At 33.4% G+C, this 24,283-nt stretch overlaps 1 protein-coding gene across 1 annotated transcript in view; it reads left to right on the top strand.

Moving 5' to 3' along the window:
* hh (hedgehog signaling protein) overlaps positions 1-23,030 on the top strand; it is a 99,199-nt gene extending 76,169 nt beyond the window's left edge. The window contains exons 2-3 of the mRNA XM_074129375.1: positions 9,913-10,174; positions 20,234-23,030. Of these exons, the coding sequence (XP_073985476.1) occupies positions 9,913-10,174; positions 20,234-20,919 (948 nt within the window). The 3' untranslated portion in view covers positions 20,920-23,030. The remainder of the gene's footprint in view (positions 1-9,912; positions 10,175-20,233) is intronic.
* The last annotated feature ends 1,253 nt before the right edge of the window (positions 23,031-24,283 follow it).

Genomic DNA, 24,283 nt, shown 5'->3' with positions numbered 1-24,283 from the left:
TCGCTTAACGAGTAATTCGCATAACGAGTAAAACAAATTGATTCTTATAGCGAGCGATGTTTCGCATAACGATAGTTTTCTAATGACATTTCGCTGACTGCGCAGTTTTCGCTGACTCATCGAAAACTGCGCATTCTTCGATTAGTCATTCCTGTTTACGCATATGCGTTTCATATTCTCCACGTATCTAATGCACTGATACAGTCGAAACCGAACTTCACCGAATGAGTGGTGTATAGGGAAAGTCCATATAGTGACATTTGTGTTTAAATATTGTAACGAAGTTGACCTCACATTTCACATTTCACAACAAGAATTGGTGGAAGAGAATTTATTAGACAAAGAGCAGAAAATATCAGAGGAACAACAATCTTCCAGCGCAATAAGAGAAATGTTGAAAGCATGGGAAACTGTTGCAACACACGTAGAAAACTATCACCCGAATAAGGCTGTGGCTATGCGATCTATAAATTTATTTAATGATAATGCTGTGTCACATTTTGAAGACATTTTGAAGCGACGGCAGAAACAAGGAACATTGGACAAATTTATAATTAAAAAGGATTAATTATGAATGTACATATTTATCTCAATTAATATATGTAATTTATATTATATTACATCATATGTACATATGTATATAATTTTTTCGAAATAAATGTTATAAAAAAAATTTTTATCAATATTTTTTTTGCATGGAACCAATTATCCCCTTTTATTTTAATTTAAATGAAAAAAATTGTTTCGCTTAACGAGTATTTCGCTTAACGAGTAAGGTTCTGGAACGAATTATGCTCGTTAAGCGAGGTTCGACTGTATTTCCTTAACAAAAACTTACAGTTTAAAAAGTTAAGAATAAAGGTTGATTAAACGACAAAATTTCACAAATCAACAAGTTACCCATCATTTCATTAATTTCGGTCATTTTTGAAACGTTTGTAAATGTTTTATTCAAATTTTATAACAATAATATCATTTAAGTAATTTTACTGCATTAAATTTTCATTAATACTGTCTAGAGTTTATTAGATTTCACAGAGCTTCATGCTGCCCATTTTCAAATACAAAATATTTGTTCAGTAGTATGTAGCACCCATTTAACTTAGATTGACTAGTGCACATTTAACATAGACTTATAAATCAATTAAAGGAACTATATTAAATTATTATTTAGAAATGAATTGTTGTTATAAGTAGTTATTTATTTGTTATTAACTGTGTAATTCGTCCTCGTATTCTTATGTAGCAAAAAATGCTTTATTTATATATAATTGGTTAATACTTCTGTCTTTTAAAAGTAATAGAAAGCCGAAAATAAAAAATACAGATCTTCCATTTTAATAAACCCAAAAGAGGGCGTGGTACGCCATACATGGTAGGGTAGGCGTGGTTTAATATATAGTTCTCGCTTCTGATTGGCTCTTCAACCAACCTACTTTTCACACTTCCATTTTTCACTGTGATTCGCCATTTCTTTATTGTTAATTATTTCTATGTAAAATAAAAGTTTAATTTTTTTTACTAATTTTCCCTCCGTAGGTATTTAATGAAGTTTCAAATTATGTAATAAAAAATTTTCTCAATAAAAACTCAAAAAATAAAAGATTTTTCTTGCTTAATTTCTTGTTTTCTACTCTAATAATGTAATGGTAAATAGAAAATTGGGAATAATGGTTATTTTCTTGTGAATTTGGTAAAAGGAAATTGTGGGTCATGTTTCACCTACTTTTCTCTACCATTTAGTAAGTTTGTTTGCATGGGGCTGTTACTTAACGATTTTTAAAGATTTAATCATTAATAGTTTGATAGCTCTTATTAAAATCAATGTAAGTTAAATGGTGTGTTACACTTAAATGAACAATTAATTTGTCCATGAAAATGGCCAGCATAAGGGACTGTGACATCTAATAAATCCTAAACAATATTAATGAAACATTTAATGTAGTAAAATTACTGCCGTTCTCCGTTTTATAAGTAAGAGCAGGATGACACTTTAATTTCACGTAGGGAAGCGCTAACCACTCCTTTCTGCCAAACTTTATAGTGTTATTAGTAATACATGCGTACAGCCTTTAGCTTTATATCTGACATTTGTTACTTTTCGGCATTTTTCAAATTACCGGGACAAAATGATACAATATCCAGGGCGCCGGAACCTTACCTTCAAAATGAGAGTTCTGATCAAATTGGGACTTATTATAAGTCCAGCCAAAGATCTTACTCTTGAACCTAAATGTTATTGATTAATCTAAAGTTACTGATCCTGCCGAAGGTGGTACAAGGCTGTATAAGGAGGTACAATCATTTACAAATTGGATATACCGAGAACTGAGCCATCTAAAGGAAGTAGTTGCGGTGGAAGAATAACAAAACATTATAATTAAGTAAAGGAAAGTGAATTATTAGGAAATTCAGAATGCACTTCTTCGTATCGTTCTTAGCGGCCATGCTGCCTCAAGGACAGTGGTCCATCCGCCAGACTGCGCCACTGCCGAAAGCAGTCCGTTACATAAAACTTCCGTACAGGCCCCCCCCCTCTCACTCCCAAAACAGTAAAAGTCCCCCACCGACAGAGTAACCTCTCCCACCTTAACAATGCACACTTAAAAGTTTCATGCAACACAAACACACATCGTGCATGTTTTGACAGTAACCTCAGCTTTTTCTGGCCCCCTGTGGTGGTTGGAAAAAGATTTATCGAGATGTGTACAGTCTTGTATCTTGTGTTCACTGTTTTGTGTAGTTATGTACATCGTTCTGAAAAAGCTCTTTTCATAAATGCCGAAACTTTAAAGTTATATTGTTGAAAGAGCAAAAAAGGCAGATGCCATTTCTATTCTTGTCTGACTGTACCTTCTTCCAACCTCCCTTGGGGTAGTGTGGAAGACAATTACCTCTAACACACAAAACAGGACTGTAGCAACTCGTCAAAATTGTAACAAATAGCCTTTGACTTTTACAAGAAAATAGAAGGCCACAATAATACTCAAAATTACTGTGATATATTGTCCGCAAATACGAGTATATCCTACAATAGAGAATCTACCACAAGCAAAGCGGTTGTACTTTGTACTGCCCATCAAGTAAAATTACAAACAATTTATAAAAAGCAACATATGTATGGCCAACAAATCAGTGTAAGTGTCATTTTTGATTAAGAACATGGCTAATTTGAAACAACTAATACCAATGTACACAATAATTTTCATACCTGCAAACAGAAATCTTTCTAAATGATGTCTATTGTGAATTTAAGAAAAATTAGTTTGGGCTTCACAGAAAAAAAAGAAAAGAAAAAACTTTGTATCCATCCATCCATTGATTGTAACTGTTCGCTTCAGTTCATTTGGAACTATTTTCCGTCAGATATGACTGAATGTCAGGGAGCAATATTATTCAGGGCTGAACTATGCAGATGATGCAGGGAAAGAAAATTCTCTAGGTCATGTGAACAATAATGATCATTTTCCTTAATTTTTTTATTTGCATTATTATTTTATATTTTTTATATTTTTCTTTTGCGCATCAACAGCTGAGGTTATTCATCAGCTCACTGGACAGTGAGCTGTAAGAAGCTCCTAGGAAGAGAAAATCTAAGGGTCAGCTGCTGGATTCGAACCCGGGACTTCCGCGTGGGAGTCCAGTATGCTAACCTCATAGCTAATCCCTTCCCTATAAATTATCATTATTATTATTGTTGTTATTATTATTATTATTTTATTTTATTATTATTTTATTATTATTATTTTATTTTATTATTATTATTTTATTTTATTATTTTATTTTATTATTATTATTATTATTATTAATAATAACTAACGGCATTAAGCCGGCTAATGGCTAACTGCAATGGGCCGCAACCTTGCAAAAGGAAGCTGCTAATGTCAGTGGTGCACTCCATTATGCTATATGGGGCAGAAGTGTGGGCAGACAGGTTAAGCACTGCATATTACCGGAAGAGACTGACTGCAGTGCAACGAAGAGGAGTTTCGGAAGAAGCAATTATGGTAGTGGCCGGGGTTATCCCGATCTACCTCCTCGCTCAGGAGCGAAAGGCCATATATGAAAGAATAGGAGAAAACCGATGGCTAATTAAAATGGAGGCAAGACGAGACACTCTGAAGAAGTGGCAAGAAGAATGGGAATTCTGTAACAAAGCAGCATGGACAAGACTGTTGATTCCCAGGATTGCGGGATGGTATGTTAGGAGACACGGTCAAGTAAATTTCTACTTGACTCAGTTTCTAACAGGTCATGGCTGCTTCAGGAAGTATCTGAACACCATGAGAAAAGTGGAAAGCCCTTGCTGCGTTTATTGTAAGGATGTTCAGGACGATGCACGGCACACTTTTTTCGAGTGTAAGAGATGGGACCAACAAAGAATGGAACTGGAGTTGGAGATAGGGAGCATTACCCCAGAGAATATCGTGGGCAAAATGTTAGCCGCGAAGTCCAACTGGACTAAGGTGGACAAGACCGTCAGCGATATTTTAAAAAAGAAGAAAGCTGAAGAGGAACACTTCAGCTGAAATGAGGGGAAAATGACGGAGTGCATAGTGTTCCTGGTCCAGCCCGAAGTAATGTGATAAACGGTCCCGGGCTGGTTCCATCCAGGAAAACGAGGAAGTGAGGTTTTTTAGTGGGTAGGAATCCCACATAACCGAGCGTATGGTACCTTTATGAAGGTTTTCCTCACTTATAAAAAAAAAAAATTATTATTATTATTATTATTATTTAGACGAACAACAAATTAAGATCTTTGGAGTTAAAATAGCTACCATCTGGAAAAACGCAGGTCTCTGATTCTGTTGATATGATCGCGGATTTAAAGAAGAAGTTTTGAATAATTTTGGTTTAAGTTTGAAATCTGATAAGTGAAATAAAATATAGCTTTAACCTCCAATGGAGAGGATGAAGCTGTCCTTTTTTGCTTTTAAAATGCAGCAAATATACGAAATGCAGTAAATCTAGTGGTATAACTATTAAATTTGTGCAGTAAATTCAAGCATGAATTGTCTCCCAAAATTGGGTCAAATTTATAAATGACGTCTCCCTATTCTCAACGTACTATTGATGGAATTGAAATCACATTAACGGTAAATCTACTCATCGTTCCTCGAAAAGAAAAGACCAGTATGTTTGCAAAAGAATTATTATTGTAGTTTTAATCAAACCGACTAAACCGAAAGCGTTTGATAAAAAAAAAAATGAACTATATTGAAGTGCAAAGCAAAAGAAGTTGTAGGCGAGGGTTTATGATTACATCTAAATCCAAGCTGTTCCTTAAACCCAATGTTATTTAGTCACTCCCTTAGTAAGGAGCATAAAGAAATTTATCCTTAACGCTGATTGAAAAGTCTCAATTTTTAAATCCTTACTTTAAATTTAAATAAAATCAATACTTTATAATTTTTACTTTGTTCCATGAAGAAGCTACTGGTTTTGTCGCACAGTACTCTGAAGCAGAGAATTTCTCTTGTTTTACCTTCTTAGATGATTGATTTGACAGAAAGACAATGGCCAAAGATTGACTACTGAAATATTTAAATTCATAAGAAATTGATAATAAAAACCGTACCTTTGGAATTATCTTGTTTTATTACCTTTTTCACACCATTATAGGTATAAAAACGATTTATAAATTAAACTTGTCAGAATTGCGGTTTTCCTTTAAACTGTGCATAACTATGAAAGCATTTCCGCCCAGTAAATTAATTCTTATAGTCTTTTTTTGCGGTTTTTGTGTAAAGAATAACCTCATTACATCAGAACTGGAAATTACCAATTTACTGACATTAAAAAACCTCCTACTGTCGACTTCAGTTTCTTTTATATTCCAAAATATATTTAAGAAAAAAACCAGCACTACCTCTTCAAATGTTTTATAGATCCCGTTTTTTTTTTTTTCTTTTCTTTTGTAAATAAGGTGGTAAACATCTTGCGACATTGACAAACTTAGGCGTGGTTGACAGCTTCAATCTCCAATTAAGGCTGTCTATGGCATTTTGTCTGAAACAGCTCCTATGAAGAGAAGACCTGGAGCTAGCCAGTCGCTTTCTTGAGAGAAATAAATCTACCACTTCGTTTAAAGAGTTTAAACGAGATTTACCTTTCAAAGTAGGCTACGAGGTCTTTAAATTAAGTAATGAGACTGATTTTTTTTAAAAAAATTTTAATTCAAAAAGAATTACAATTCTATATTGTCACCTTCAAAATAACTTCCTTTTGAAGCCACAAAGCGCTGGAGACGTTTCTTCCACTTCTCATAGCAGTGCTCGAACTCCTATACTGGAATAGCCTTCAGATGGTCGGTTACAGCCGTTTGAATGTTTTTGACTATCCAAAAATGAGTTCCCTTGAGGTGATTTTTCAACTTCGGGAAGAGAAAAAAGTCACAAGGAATCAAGTCAGGTGGGTTTGAGTGCGACCCAGAAACCAAGCGCCAGAGCATGGAGTTGGCATACTTCAACCTCTCCAAGGCTCAAAAAAGCAAGGATGGCGAAGTCGAAGATCAAATGCACGCTGATTTGTTTTTTCCGATATCCAAAGAATCGTCCACAAAGAGTTTCTACCTCAAGGTCAAACGGTCAATCAACACTTTTACCGAGTGGTTCTTGCGAAAAACTTTGAAAAAGGGTCATTCGTGTGAGACTAAACATTAAGAACAAGTGGGTGTTGCATCACGATAATGCTCCTTGTCACACAGCAATTTCAATAAACCAGAGTTTTTGGCCAGTAAAAACATTCCTGTATGTCGGTCTTGACTGACTGATCTAAGATCGATCTTCTTATATTACCTTATATTGTTAGAATTTCTCACTAACTTTTTCCCTTCTTTCTACGATTGTTATGACATCGGCATATCTAATTTTCTAATATCTAATCTGATATGTTCACATTTCATTAATAATAATAATAATAATAATATTGTCTTTATTTTGGATAATATTTACATATATCAGGATATAATAGAAAAGCGACAGACAGTTCTCTTGGTCTTTTGACCGTCAGAGGGTTGCTGTGTTTTGCTGCATATACAATAAATAAATAAACAAATAAAGATCTAATTTAAATACAGAAGTAACTTTAAAAAATTTAAATTATATCTTGATTTATTAGCAATTTCATCGTAATCAAGATTAGAAAGCAAAGTAGAAGAGAGAAAAGAGAAAATATAAAAATAAAGTAGCACAAAATAAAATATAATAAAATAAAACAGAAAATTAAACTATTATCTTGGGCGCCAATAAGACATTAGACGGTTTGGATTAATAATTAAATTCTTGGATTAAAGTGAATCTATAACACCAAGCTTGCTTACAGTAAGACACCAAACTAGGCCATCTGTTTTCATTGGTTAGCAGGTCTGTAAATTCATCGCAATTCAATTCATATTTCTTAAAATGTACATGTCTCAGACCTTTTAAAACAGGGCACACACAGACAAAATGAAAAACATCCTCACATCTCTGTAAATTACACAAGGAGCATAATTTAATATCGTTATTAAATTTATAATTATTTAAGTACAATAGTTCCCCTCTACACTTAATAACCCAACTGATAGCCACTGAATCTAAATTACCATACACAGGAATTCTACCACAACATAATACACTTTTATACAATTTGTGATAACAGCTTTTTTGTGCGTTCAACCTATACTGAATAATTAATTTTTCTTTTACTTTTTCTGTAATTGCATTAACACTATAGTTTTTATTTAGTAATTGTTCTAAGGGAACGTCATAATTAATGCAGAATTTTTCCCAATCCTTATACAAATAAATCTTTTTTCTTATAATTTCGTTAATTACGATATGAGGATATCTTTCACTCGGCAAATCAATACATCTACGTACATAGTTAATGTGTAGCCTAATAGTGTACTAATAGGTGGGCATCAGATTGGTTTCCAAATATACAATGTAATCGGGGGCATTAACAGACAATTTGAAAACTTTTTTAATAAAATATTTCACATTTCATTATAATCATTATGAAATTAAATTACGATCGTAAGAAATGAAATGAAATTCGTTTTGAAGAGAGGCAACGAGTTAAAATCAGAACCAAAAAGATTTCTCTGTTTATTTACTCCCATGAAAGCCCACTGCCATTTTCATTTGAAGCTACTATTAAAGTTTTATTAGAACATTCAAATTATTTATAGGGTAGTCTATAAATATTTTTTTGCAAATAGTTTTTTTAACAACTATGGAAAAGTGTAAAATCAAATCATAATCCTGTCAATATAGAAGCATTTTCTAAAGTACGAATATGTATTTATTGAATTGAATATGTAAATCTCCGATCTTTCTCACAAAAAAAGACATATTTCTTGTTAAACCATGATGTATTTAAAAGCAAAGGATTCAGGCCTTTCAAAGTCTAAACTGTCATTTTAATAAATCTATCAAGATTTGCAGAAAAAAAAAACAAATCCGACTAACTTTTAGACTGTCACATAGAGTGGAGATTTGAATTTAAAAAGCTAAAGCACATATCTCTTTCTGTGCAATGTATTTTCTTTTTAGCTTTACTCAAAAAATTAAATAGCTTTAAATACTAATCACTGGAGCTTTGAAAGAGAGAAGTCCGTTTCCTCTACTTAACTGGCTTAACAAAACTGTTCCCTAACACTCTTAAACATCGAAATTTAAACTGCTTAAAATTCTGGTAACTTTTAGGTTGAACCGTTTTTTTCTTTCTGCCTTTAAGCGAAGCGATCTTACCAAAGTAAGATTATGGAGAACATTATTGTTAACTATGACAAAAGAAATGCCCATTATAAGCGATTAGCCAAAAAGCGTTTACCTGTACGGGTCAAAGCTAGGCTGAAACGGTTTACTGTGGATTATAAAGTGTAGTAAGTGATGTGGAATGGTGACTTTTTAAACTAAATAGAGATCATGAGGTAGAAAATTTTCATTTCTGAATTTTTGTGAGAAAATAGCTCAAATTCTCAGTGAAAACTTTTAAAATAAGTATTCAAGGTATCTCTAGATAAATAAGTAATCATACCGAGTACATAAATAAGTTATTTAAACAAATATTTTTAGGAATTGACTAAAAGCATTTCATAATTAGATGTTAATTTTTTCTGTAATACATTTTTCTAAGACCTTAGCTTGTTGATGTGTTAAGCGACATAGTGCGGTAACAGTTTGATTTTGCAGAAGTGGAGAAGGGGCACATTTGAACAGAATTTACATTTTCTGTTACAGAGTGCGCACAAAATCGTATTATTGAACCATTTTTATCTTGTTTTCTACAACTTTCAAGTCTTCTTAACAGATCTATATCAATAAACAGTTGGTACTTTACATACATATCTAGATTTTTTTAATTTAAAAATGTGTCAAATGTTAATATCTGCCCCACTGGCGGGGTAGCTTTGAACACAATATAAAATAGAAAGAAATGATATTACTTTACTCTGAATCTACCTTCTATCAGTTATTTCTCTCACTACTACATTACTTTCTCTTTTAAACCACTGAAATCTAGTTCAAAAATCAAGAATGACTCAGTTCAGAATGTTGTACCCGAAGTGTGATGGGTTTAGGAAGTTTGAACAAAATATTCGGTTTGTTGCGCTTCTTAATGTAGGTTCGGACCACTTTCCCCTTCTCTGCGATTAAACAAAAAAAAAGTCACAAACTTGCAGGTCGGTAGGGCACATTTTAACTGTGATGTTGAAATGTGCTCCTCTCTCCACTATATTAATGCATAAGAGAGCACTAATTTGAGAAATATTAAATTTTTGCAGCAGGCTAATTAACTCCAAGATTTATAATGCGCAAATAAATCTTATTTGCAAAGTTCAAATCCGATACACTGGACTGAAATACAATTTTTTGTTAGCATTTTAATAAATAAAATATCATACTTCTTCTCTTTTTTTTCCAGAGATGTATGGAGAAACTGAACACCTTAGCAATATCAGTGATGAACCAATGGCCGGGCGTTAAGCTGAGGGTGACAGAGGGTTGGGATGAGGAAGGTTACCACGCATCAGACTCTTTGCATTACGAAGGTAGAGCTGTGGACATCACGACCTCGGACAGAGATAGATCTAAATATGGTATGCTGGCCAGACTGGCTGTGGAAGCTGGATTCGATTGGGTTTATTACGAATCAAGAGCCCATATACATTGTTCTGTTAAATCAGGTAAATATTCTGATTTTTATGATATTGGCTTCATGTTCTGTTACATTTAGACAACATTTCGCTTAAAAGAATAAAAAGAATTCCTTTGATATTTCTTTATTTTATGAATACGTTCCAGTTACTTGTTTAAATTAGAAGAATATTTCTTTAAAAGAGTGTGCCATACACATAACCACTGATTCTCATTAATACTTTTTTGACAAATTTTCTTTGGGCACGTTTTTTTCACATTTCTAGAAGATGCAGTAGCGGAGACTGCGATTAGAGAAATGCGCGTGAGATTTTTATCTAAGAAGTGGGCAATGAAACGGAAAAGGAAGTAATAAGAGGTTATAGTTCGAGCTGTAAATCAATGAATTACAGGGCCTTCTGTAATTACTAAATAGTTTTTAGAAGGCAGTTTGTGGTATAGCCTTTGTTAAACAAATATTTTTGTTTTCCTCTAGGCCATTTTTTTAAAAACCGCATAGATCTTTTTATAAGCTAATAAAAGCATAATCTGAACCTTGAAGAACCTAATTCGAAACTTTTAATGAAGTCGGAAACAACTCCTGTTGAAGTTTAACTGAAAAAAGAACGCTTTACTCCTTTTCTTCGTTCTTTTTTTGGCACCAGAGATCTGGATGACCTACGCCATCATTCTGCATCTCGTTCTTTACTTCGACTGCACTCTCTATCCTCAAACTTTTAACATTCTGCAATACTCCTCCACTCCATTCATCCCGCTCGGTTTACGCATTTCCATTCTTACTTTATTATGGATGATCTTGGTACTGACAGAACTTTGTTACCACACATTTTATTTTTTACTTAAAAGCCTAGATCTCTGATCAGGCTGAAGCTGTCTTTGTCTTTACCCTGTTTTTCTAGAAACCGAAATCCGCTTAGTTTTGATCACAAATCCATGATCTTGAACCAGAGTACTCCTACTTATTCTTTCCGATTCCAACTTAAAGAACACTTTCTACTTCAGCTTAAAGAGCCATACTCCTAGTTAATCCTTAATCTAAGGTTGCATCTTGCTCTCCCATCGTTCTTTTACTGATGTACACCAATTGATCTTTAAATAAAGCTGCAATGAAACATTCAGTAATTGCTATTCCATTTAAAAGAAAACATGCAGCATTCTAGTGAAGCAACGTTTCTGAAGTGAACATTTCCTAGGCCACCTTAATTGGACAGAAGATATTGCCCTAGTAAAAAATACAGATTATATACTCCTAGAACTTAAAAAGAAAACCATAAATTTAATTATTTTTATACCTAAGTTAACCAGTTAAGCGTGGAATTTAGTTTTAAAAAACCCCGCCACTGTGTGCAGAATTAAAATCAGACAATGACGTGTATATAAGTCGAACGCAGGGCAAAACAACTAAAAGTTTACAACGTCATAATAGTCACTGCAAGCGACTTTTTCTGCAATCTCTAGGGGATTGAGATTACAGAGCATTCTGTGCTCATTCAAAATCTTGTACCGCTTCACGTATGCATTGCCTAGTTAACTAGGGGACGCAAGAGCTTTTACAAAGAAGAAAAGAGCTTTGAAGAATTCTGTGCAAAATGAAATCATGCTCGCACTGAGGTCTGAACCACTAAGTAAGGTAAAAAGGGCATTGCACAAGGGTTGAGAGCTTCTATTTGTGTGCCTAATTCCCAATCTCTAATGCGGTGACCAAACATGTACCAACCACTTATCATTTGGCCAGCTCCCTCCATCCCCTCCGTATAAAATACTTGGCAGTTCTGTTGGTAAGATAAAGGAAACATCCCACCAAATAATATTCTAATTGTATTTTATTAAAATTTCTAGTTTTTATAGTTAATGGCAATTTTATATTTTTCACAATGAGTATACACGTCGAACGCACCGAAATAGAGATTTGGTTTGACGAGTATACACGTCAAACGCGCTTTAACTGGTAAGGTGATAACGAAATACAAATCATTTATAATTCTACGCGAAGATATGCCGAAAAATAAAATGCTAATATGAAGTTGCATGAAGTCAGCTACATCTTACGAGGTGTGGCTATTAAATAACGAGACTATTGCTGTAAAACATTTTATTTTAAATTTATACATATTTAGTTATTATCACCTTCAATGTACACCCCTCCCCTATCCCTAAAACGCTCCATGCGAATTTACCATTGTTCGACTTCCAGTGCTGGAAGTCTTTTTCTGTGAGCTCGTGCATGACGCGTGCCGCTTTTTCTTTCACAGATTCAACAGACTGAAATCGTGTTCCTTTTAATGCAGATTTGACTTTAGGGCAAACAGACAAAAGTTATATGGGGTCAGGTCAGGCGAATAAGGCGGATGGCCTAAAACTGGGATGTTGTACTTGGGCTAGTTTTTTCCTTATTCTTTCTCAGGAGTTGTGCAAGCACCTCACGGTAGTAATGTTGATTAATTATAATCGATATTTTCATCCGTTTTGGACGTGGAAAGGCGACCCACCGGGCGGTCATCATCTCCGACGTCTTCTCGGCCATCTTGGAAACGCTTGAACCACTCAAAAACTCGTGCACGTGATTAACATTCATCGCCATAAACTTATTTTAATAAAAGATAAGTTTCAGTAGAGGTTTTACCCAGTTTCATGTGAAATTTTACGACAATTCGTTGCTCTACTACATGTGTAGTATCTTGTTTTCGGCAAAACGAAACTAACACCTCTTACACAAAACGATGGTTCCGGTCAGACAGATTTCTCTACAAACAGTTAGACGCTGCAATCGAAAGAGAAGGCTTTACGCTGCACAGCTGTCGGTCGTTAGAATTGATAAAATATATTTTATCAATAAATATTATATTGCATTTACAAGCAGGATACTTATTAAGAAGAGACTAAAAAAGAGGCTGCTTATGATTGGTCTAAACGAACGTATAAGAAGTAGTTTAAAATAAATCAAGCGCCTCGATATAAATTATTTTGGTGAAGCAAAAGTTAATTATCTTTAGAGGCATTATACATTTTTTTTATTTCTCAGAAATCAATCTAGCCGATAAAGGAACTTAATTAAACTAATGCATTAGTAAATACGTACATCGCATATTTTGATATTATTCCTTGTTCGGTAGGTGATTGGGTTTGCGTAGTGCGTTTTAATTTTTTTTTTTATTAAATATATATTTATATATTCGGCAATTTCAGCCGCTTTAAATTTCTATTAAAGGAGACATGTTGCAAGGCAGGCAATGTATATTACTTCTTCTTCTTTTTTTTTAAAAAAAAATTATAATTGTTATTATTAATAAAAATGAAGTTGCGCTAGGTAGGGGCGTGAAGATTGCCAGGAGAACTGTGAGTTCTTGTTAGGAGAAGGAGATGGTTTAGGAGATGAGCGAGAGAGAATGTGTGAATGTACAGAAGAGCGGCTATAATTTATTCTTTATTAAAATGGCTTTTGGAAAAGTAACGAAGTGGGACGGAGCATGCTTGAGATGAAGAGATGTAAGCTAGACGCCTCTAAGGAGAGCTACACCAGCCGTGGATAATGAGTCTTCACACGTTCCCAGTGTATATACATAGAACATATTTAATTTATTCATGAAAAAACAAAAAAAAATAATAATATTAACGCGGTGTTTGAAATAACGTGAAATCATTAAGAGCAATTATATTTGATCGTGTATTGGTAATACAAAATAGTGGGAGAAGAAATATATTTTAAAAAAAAGAAGAAGTAATATATACGGTGGGGACAACCTTCAAAGAGTGGGGAATGATAATTTTAAAACAAGCTTTTTGGCTAGTTAAGCCACCACCACAGATGAAGATCTTTTTTAACTGTTAACGAAGTGGCTGGAACAACTACGAGTACTAGCTCCAATAGGTGGCAACACGCTCTTGTTAAACTAACTATCGGCCATGCCCCAACACTCTTTTTACTATCGTACAAGCAAGAATCTAAGTAATGAGGTTAGATAAATAATAACGTGATTTCTATTATTTCTTTACAAGTTATAATTAGTAGCATTAAATAGTTAACAAACAAAAAATAAAGAACCTAACACTTCCCTTTTTGGTAAGTCCTGTTGCGTGCCTTCACTTCAAAAAAAAAGATAATGGTCGACCATTGACTTTACCTGATTCTCACTGGAGAAATACACTTTCCCACGACTTTCAACCCCTCAATCCGATAAAAAGAAGAAGTAAACCAAAAACAAAAGAAAGATACCAAAGATAAGCCTATTTAGAGTGCATACATTTTGAGAAAAAAAAAAGCTAAATAAATAAAAATCTATCGAAAACTTTTAAAAGCAACAAATAAGAAATGACCGCCAACGCTAAAAGAGATAGTGAGTGATTTATAAAAGGTGGAAATAGACGCTCTGTTAGGTGCCGTGGGTAGCCGCTTTTGTTATTGCGTTTGGACAAATTGATGTGGCATTATGTTAACGTTTTTGGTCTTCTGCATTTCCAGGAAGGTATCACAAATCTGTCCAGTGAAGAAGTTACACCGTTATTAGCTTTACTTGCAACTGAAATGGGGCCCAACCTATTGTTTTCTTCAAGATGGATTCTTATTCAATTAAATTCTTACAATGCCTGAAAAAAACAAAAAACGGACCTTATAAATTCAAGTCCTTTATTTTGTGTTTGTTTGTTTTGAATTAATGGCTCTTCATTTTCTGTGTACTGATTCTTCAAGGAGTAACATTAGTTAGAACAGTTTTTCATTTTGAATCCGATTCCTTTTCTCCTAACAATTAACTCAAATAAAAATAGATCAGAAATCGCAAAAATATCTCATTTTTTTTTTAAATTTTTCAAGGCATTGCCTTCAATTTTTCCTTCAAAACTTTGGCATTTTCCGGTGTTAATAACTTTCAATATGCTTTAGACCAGCGGTTCCCAATCTTTTTTCATTAGTGTACCCCTTTACCTGATTGTTTCCTCAGTGTGTACCCCTAACATATATACACTGCTCCACAAAAAAAAGTGGCGCACTTTAAAAATGCGTTATTTTTTTTTCTCTGTAACTTTTTTGTTCTACATTTTATTTTAGTTAGCAAATATAAGAAGTATAAAGTTACGGGAGGGCTAAAATAAAATAAAAAATGATCTAAAAGTAATGAAAACCTTTAATTTAACAAAAAAGTACTTCTCAGCAAAATATGAGTTTGAAAAAAAAAAGTATTTCTTCCGATTAAAAAAGAGAAAAAGAATTTTAGTGACGTGTATTGCTCGCATTACTGCATCCTATCTCCTCGGCATACTCCTTATTAAATTTCTCACGAAATCTTGTGTTAATTCCTGCCATATCTCCACCAGAGCACCTCGCAACTCTTCTAAGCTCCTGGGAGGATTATTTCTCCATCTTAATCGCCTACCCAGCTCATCCCAAAGATGTTCGATTGGATTTAAATCCGGGCTGCGTGCTGGCCATCTCAGAACACGAATGCCAGTATCGTGGAGTTATTGAACAACACAGGCGGCAGTGTGTGGTCGGGCATTATCTTGCATAAAAATAAAATTCTCCCCAATAAATGGTGCATAGGGTATCACATATTGCTGCAAAATTTCCCTCACATACAAATCTGCATTCAAGATTGCCCTGTTGAACACGTGGAGCTCAGTCTTAGCCTCCATAGAAATCCCAGCCCACACCAGCACTGAACCACCTCAGAATGGTAGTCTACCAGAAATATTGCACGGAGCGTAGCGCTTTCCAGGCCTTCGGTAAACCCGTCGCCTCCCATCAGGTGCATAGAGAGCAAAACGGGACTCGTCTGAAGAGAGAACGTTTCTCCAATCGTTCTTAGACCAGTTGCGGTGTTCCCTAGCGAACTCTAGACGGGCTCTCCGATGATCTACGGTGAGCAATGGTCCTGTGGCTTGCTTCCTAGAGCGTAAATTCATTTCAGCGAACCTTCTTCGTACGGTTTCGGCACTGACTAAAATTCCACGAACTGTAAGCAGTGTTTGAGCTGTTTCAGAAGCAGTTGATGTACGATTTCTTAGAGTGTGAATTCTAATAAATCGGTCATCTAGTGCTTCTGTGGCTCTTGGTCGACCCGAACCTTGTCTGCGAGTGCAGAGGCCTGTCTCCCGGTAACGATGGATGGCTCTACGGACGGTGGTCTCAGGCAACCCTAACGTTCGTGCTGCGTACCGCTGACTCCGTCCATCCTCAACTAATGCAATAATACGGGCCACTTGCTCTGCTGTAATTGAGAGTTTGCAATGCTTTCAGCTTGAAAAAAGTCGAATCGCAACTGTAGAGGTCAATAAATTTATTTACTGTTGAGGTAAAGTTCACGTTGTTGTTTACACAAAAAGACCGAAGGGGATTAAACGAGGCATTGCTTCTCTATTTCCAAGAAACTTTGGACCTTGATTCGATTAATTGTTCCCTGACAGTTTATGAAAACAATTAAAACTAATACTCTTTCCCCAAAATGTGATAAAACAAAAAATAAACGCTTATTTCAAAGTGCGCCACTTTTTTTGTGGAGCAGTTTATATAATAATATATAAATAAAATAAATAAATAATCGTATTCATGATTTTACGTATTGTACGTAACTTTAAATTAACTGCAAAACAATCTGAATATACTCGTAATGTGCCTTGCAAAGAACATATACATATGATATGTTCCTGTTAAAAAAATCATCTATGAATAGGTAAACATTTCAAACCAATAACTATTGCAGGGGCCGTAAATTGAATCAGCAAAGCGTTAATAAAGGAGAAGTAAATTATATGCGGGCCATGTGTAATATTAGTCAAAACTAAAGCAAAACATTTTTTCGAATTTTTACATTTTCAAGAAATCATTTAATAATTTTTGATATACAAATATATTTACTTTAAAAAAAATACTGCAGTATCGAATGAGTGTACTTAATTCTTGTCAATTTATATGTTATTCAGTTTTATTATAATAATTTTGTAATTAAGTTGTAGGAATCATTTCTTATATATTTTTTTTTCTCATTAATAATATATCTGTATAATTTTTATATCTTCCGCCATAATAACTTTTTTTGCGTACCCCTAAACAATCTTTCGCGTACCCCAGGTTGGGAACCGCTGCTGTAGGTTAATAAACTTGTTATGCTTATCAGTGTAATCAACATAAACAAGTGCATTGTATGAATCGTTTTTGAGAAAATAATCGAAAAAAAATAACGTAAACATTGTTTTAGTAAAATGGCACTTCTCCATCAGTTGTAATCAAAATTTTCAATTTTTGGTCATGAATTTTTTTAAAATATTACTTCCCATAAGCTAAAACAAGGCAAATGTTATACTATTTTACAAAATCAGAGAGCCACAAGACAGTTAACGGCCGAGATCTATTCTCTGAAATGCTTTCTCGGAAATTATAGAAAAAAACAATTTTATAGACAATCAAAATATTTCACTGAATCTGGAGAATCGATTTGGAATTGGATAACTTAAAGAGAATCGCCAAACTAATTGAACAGAAATAGAAAGAGTAGATAAGATACGGCTTTAACTTTATTTCTAGGCCCATCTGCGAAATTTCGCTCAAGTTTTGGTTGCAGTTAGGCGAAAACTTTATGGTTAAAAACAGGAAAAACGAATAATTCCACTTCAATAACCTTAACAACCAAGGATTCAACCAGAAACCAAAAAATGAACTTCAAGAAATTCACCAGTATCTTAAGACCAAACTGCGTCAAACGTATGTCTGACTAAAACGGTTATCCATTCTTTTTTGATCATCACTGTATCTTACTGCTTCTCGAGGTACCATTGATCTCTTCTGTGCACGCTTGCCAACATAGTAATGCATTGAATGGAACGGCTTCAAATTAAAGGTACTCGCAAGTAGCAACAAAAAAAACTTTAAATAACATTGAACTCCTTCATGGCTAACTCAGAACACCAAGAAACTGTGTAAACCAGACTTTAACCCATACATGTTTAAGCATGTGGTGTAAAAAAGAGCGATCTAAAAGATCTACCATGTTCTACCACAAGTGACTGGAATGATAGTGTAGGCTAGATATCAGCAAGGAGGCTAACATCCCTAAAATAGTGGCTAGTCCACTTCTCCTGATGGTAACTAATAACTTCATCCTCTCCTTGACAAATTACCAACACTATTTCACGGTTAAAAATTAAAAAATGAAAAAAAAAAAATCTATTTTTTGCAAGACAAAGTAGGCTGACGTTCTCCTGTCACTATAAGCTGCTTTAAATAGATAATTACGATATGTATGGTAGTTAGAATATGTATTGGGCTAGAATAAGCGCAGTTATGATCTGCCCCGAGCTCCGAAAAAGTTCATTAATCCGAAGTAAAACGAATTAAGCAAACCTTAATAGTATTTGCCAGTTTGTCTTACACAAAATATTCATCTAATTTATGATAAATTCCTTAAAGAGTAAATAGTAAATAGTATTAACCAGTTTTTAGCAGATTTCAAACCTAACTGACGACTAAGTTGGAACTGAGCCGTATTCATTTTTAAGGATATAGAAAGAAAAAAAAAAGTACCGTTATTGAAAAAATAAAGAGTTGGGGAATTTAGTAAAGCTTATAGTTTGACAAGTGTCAGGAGGAGAGTGTGGTTTAGTGACTGACCACACACGGTAGATCTGTTTGTACATAAGTCTGGAACTTTTAGACAGTGGTAGCATCTTCTTTTAGTTAGCACTCACCTTTGAAAACAAGCCGACATTTGGAATATCTATATAGATGTATATAGGAATCCTGTTTAACATAAATTAGAAAACTTTACTTACTCATCGAAAAAATTTTTACAGTCAGTATGCAAATGAATACAATAAATTGTTCAGGGAAAATAAATTGTAAAAACTAAAATGAAAATTTAAATACAGAAGAATTGCAGTTTAATTTTTGTACCATTCAATTCCAAATCCTTCTGCCAATGTTGTACGTCACGTTGGGCTGTATTTAGACAACAGATAGACTTTGAGACCCCGCACTCATGACTTAAATCCACTGAAATTAACAGGCGCTGTCAAAAGACTACTATAGAAACGATCTAATCTTTCACTTAATAACAAACGATTGATTTACAATTCTATACTAAAACCCACCTGGATGTACTGGTATTGAACTGTGGGGTTCAACGAAACGCTCCAATCTTCACAGAATTCAATCTCTTCAGTCAAAAATTCTCCGCACTATCATTAACGCTTCATTTTATGTTTCAAAAATTCCGTTTGCAAATCAAGTTGTGCTCGAACTCGCTGCAAAAGCTTTCAATTTCATTCCAATCCTCTTGTCTGCCATTTATCATCTCAGCACATTCCAGATCATCTTTCTAGGCGATTAAAAACGTCAGTGGTCTCGCAATTTTCTCTGTTTTGAAGAGAGTTGTTAATCTTAGAGATTGCTTAAGGAGTGTTACCGCTGGATAACTTCTCTCCTCAGTTAGTGGGTGCATAGATGTGTCAATATTATTGTCATTGTTACTAATAGTGTTTAGAAATTAAAATAAAAATTCACCATAAACACGTGTTTTAAGTCTAGCAATTAGAAATGGCAGCATACAGAATCAGTGGAGTGGACCAAGAATCAGAAAAATTAATCAGTAATGCTAGAAAAAAAAACCGTCGGTTGGTGAACTCATTTCTACGAAGCGGCATTATTCACATTTAGGCAAGAAACTCATTTGTAATGCCTTAATCTGGAACTTATTGCTTAATAAGGCTTAAGTTGGACCAAGGATAGCTGAGAATTTGAAATCTCTGAGTAAAAAGTTTTAAACTTTTCTTCCAGCAAATATTTTGTAATAATTTATTGAATAAAACTATTACTTTTAAAGGCCCACTTGATATTCACTTTACATTAATAATAAATTCTGTCTGCAAGTATCTCACTGTTATAAATAACAATTTTCAAATTTAATGGCTTGTACTTTTTGCGTTCACTCTTATTGTAATTTCGTTTAAAATTGAAACATTATGCACCCTGAATGTTGATAAATTATTACAATTATTTATATCTATCTATCTAAATGGGATCTTATTATTTATTTGCAATTTATAAATTGATTCATAAATTTAATATAATTAACTAAATAACTGTTTTATCATTGTTTCAGAATCGTCACAAGCAGCAAGAAAAGGCGGCTGTTTCACTGGAAACAGTACGGTGGTCGTAGAAGGTGGCGAAAAGAGGCAACTATCAGATCTGAAAATAGGTGATCGTATATTAACCTACGAACCGAATAGCGGCCGCCAAGAATATTCAGAAGTAATAATGTTCCTAGATCGTGATGCAGAAAGTCGACGGCAATTTATTTCATTGATAACCAAATCAACCCAATTGCGGGTTACACCACAACATCTAGTTATGAGAGCCACCATTGATGGCCAGGTAGAAAGTGTATTCGCAGCTAGAATCTCTAGTGGTGATCAATTGATGATTAGATCCTCAGATGGACAATTGATTCCGGAGAAAGTTTTATCTACTGAATTAGTACTGGATAGAGGTGTTTTTGCACCGTTGACAACTTCTGGTACAATAGTTGTTGATGATGTGTTAGCATCTTGTTACGCAGTCATAGAAAGTCATAGTATAGCTCACGCTGCCTTTTCACCAGTGAGATTTTTTACACATGCTCGGGAAACTTTCTTAAGATTGTATACATTAGTAGCGCACCCAATTTCTGGTTGGAATAGAAGAACGAATATTACTGGTAAACCACAGCAAGGTGTACACTGGTATCCTTCAATGTTGTATAGAATATCATTTTACATTTTACCGGAATCAATTATGTATAATTAGTTGGATAGTTTAGTGGAGCTAAATAATTTTATTAATTTCCTAAAAATAAACTTTAAGGCAGAACATCTATTGTTCCCAGTGATCTAAATAATGTAACTTATTTAACTGTAGATATTTTTGTATAGCAACGCAGTATTTATTTAAAAATATAATACAAAATAAATCGATTGTATATTACATTGTAAATAAAGGCTAAAGCATAAATTTAAAAAAAAAAAAAGATAAAAGAAAACGTTGTAAAATTGCAAATAATGTAAATAAGACTTTAAATTTATATAGTGTAAAGATAATAAAAACTATTGTGATCAAAAATTTAAGAGCTTTACTAAATCAATGTTTAACTAAATAGGTATATTAAACGAAATAGTAGAAATAAATAAATAATCAAAATTAGCCCATTATATTTTGTATTTAAATTTGATTATAATTTGTGCATATTTATTTATTTATATAAAAATTTATGTCGTCATACGTTGTCTTTGATATGTACATATATTGTAAAGCTAATTATTTTTTATTATTTTTTTTCGGTAAAATCCAATATAATCACTAATCAATAAGAAGTACTGACAGAAAGACAAAAACATCAACAAAAATTATTAAATATATTTCGCTGTAATATTGTAAATGTTCACAATTGTGATAATATATATTGGATGATAAAAAAAGAAGTGTTTATTTAATCCAGAAATAGTTATTATTAAAACCATGGCTAGGGCCTGTTATCACAGAGTGTTTTATTCAGTAGTTTTATTTTATTCAGCTAAACTAAGTGATTAAACATCTATCAGGGGCCAATAATTGAAAATAATTCTACCAATTAGTCTATTACAAACAATCTTTCCATTCAAAGAGCCAAGATTCCAAAAACAAAATGATTCTTTTTGGTTATTATGATGAAAATCAAAGCTTTTTTTTTTCTCGTCTGGCAACATTAGTTGAATAGAAATCATTTTTAATTTTGAATAATAGTTTTTATAGATTAATCTAACGTTTGCTAATTTTACTATTCTAAACAGTGTTCTTAACCTTTCTAACCTACAGCATCCAAAATTCTAAGTTTCATTTCGTTTGGTACGCCAAAAGGTGTAATGTTTATTACAGAATATACATTTTCATATATTTATGGACATATTTTTAAGCAAAAATGGAATAATTTTTTGTTGTCATAGAATTCTATTTTTATTTACTAAAGCAGAGGTTTTACAACTGTGTGCTTCGAAATGTCCTCCATCAACCAGATTTACTGCTCTGTGATTAAAATATATCTATTGAGCCCTAATCAAATGAGACCATTCATTCTGTAGTTTCCACAGGTGATGTTCTCACCCCACAAACTCTAGAGATATCACTCTCTAGTTGCTGCTTAACATAAGTTCCTCTCCACTGCTCTTCAAAATATTCTAAAGACGACTCCCAATATGAAAAGTAAACTAAAAAGTTGCTAGAAAAGATATAAATAATCAAAAACTGGTAACTATCCAGCCTCTCCGTTAGGGGATATCCATCCTCACAGTTGGTGATATCCATTCCCTAAATCCTACACATACTCCTAACGAGCCTTCACATGTACTGAGAATGGCTCTTCACTAGATAAAGTGAATAAATCTCATCAGGGAAGAAGCGAGCCTTCAGTCAGAAATCACTTTTGTTCTCCAATATCTTCAAACATATTCTGGAAAACGCACTTCCAAACTAAAGGAAAATGGATAGATACTCGTTCAATTCAAGTTTTTTTTAAATAAAAAATAAGTTTGATGAAGTCTGTTGCACTTGCAGTTGTAAGAACTGCAATAACAGAAAGTCGGTGTATTATTCTGTATTGTTATGTATAACTCGTTTAAAATATTAGCAAATAAATAAAATATAAACATCCCTAAAGAAGTAACTCTGGTACAAAAATATTCTTAGATCCATAAGAATAAATAGTACTAATAGTTTGAAAATAAAATTCATTTCAGAAGCACAAAAACTATGAACATAAACTGGTTAAGAAAAAAAAAGAAAAAAAAAAAAAGAAAACAACTTTTGTTAGAAATAGTTTAACCAACTTGTATTATAAAGTGTGTAAAAAAGAACATTATGCTAAACATGTAATTTGAAATTCTAAAGTCTCTTATATATATACTTATATACAAACAGTTTAGCAAGAAATAATCATTACTCAACATATGTAGTAGACTCATTCATATAGCTAGAGGTTCATTGATAAAAACCTTGTTTAGTAGCCGATGTCTTTATCGTAAATACGTTGTTTATTTAACCGCCGTGTTATGTATGGTGCATGTTAACAGACAAAAACATTGCTTTAACATGCAGTACTTTTATTACTATTACCTTTCACAAGTAGATTATTTTACAACCTTTTTTTTAAAACCCATTTACCTATAAGACTGCAAAGTTAGCAATGGTTTCAAAATTTAATGACATTGTATTTATATAGTTTCAACTTACACACACCTGTAGTGCACTGAGAAAAAAACAATCCATTGGCACCGAAAATAAATATATATGTGATAGCAGGACCATATTTTGACAACTGAACATTTCAAAGTGAAGGAATTTCTATAGAATCGCTACTATTTATAACTGGTGAATTTCTTTTATTTTTTCATGGAAGAATATTTTTTTGAACTTTATTTAATTTCCCTATTTTTTCTAATTAAACCCAAAAATTTGTTTACAACTTTTTTATCGGGACAACAGAGAAAAAGAAAAGAATGTGTTCGTGGCTTTCCAGGTTAAGAACAGAGGAGTATCATCATATTTTATTTAACATTACTTCCAACGGATTTTCGATCCATGCCTAGTGTCCTGCCTAACAATACAAACAACCCTTATAGTGACACACAGGGATAGATCAACCATTTAGTCAAATAAGTACGTGCTTAGTGCACCAAATGAAGTGGGTACCACAAAAATTACCCATAACCGAATTTATTATGGCCCATGTGCCATGTGGAGCTAAACTGCAAATGATGTAGCTGATGTAGGGCCCGCAAAAGGGGCCTCCACATAATTAAAAATAATGAAAGATACATAACACCTTGGAAAAGAACCCTGAAACATTTTCTAGTAGGGATCAATCCTATATTAATTCTAGTTGTTATGATGCTTTTTGAAAACATATCCTGCGCGAAGGAGTGATTCAGTTTTAAAGAATGAGTTGTCATTCAATTCAGAACTCAATGTAGATTTCTTTTGCTGATTTCATGTTTGCATGGGTCATTGGTGGAGGAGCTTTTGGTAGAAGCTAAACAGTAAATGCTGAACTTCATAAAATATTTGTAAAAGACTACATTGGGTGTGTCTTCCAAATTTAGACATTAGCTATCGTATATTTTTAACATTAATGGCCACAAAT

The sequence above is a fragment of the Rhodnius prolixus genome, unplaced genomic scaffold (assembly GCF_049639745.1).
Source record: "Rhodnius prolixus isolate KJV_2025 unplaced genomic scaffold, Rpr scaffold_9, whole genome shotgun sequence".
Lineage (NCBI taxonomy): Eukaryota > Metazoa > Arthropoda > Insecta > Hemiptera > Reduviidae > Rhodnius > Rhodnius prolixus.
This window is presented reverse-complemented; position numbering and strand designations above follow the sequence as displayed.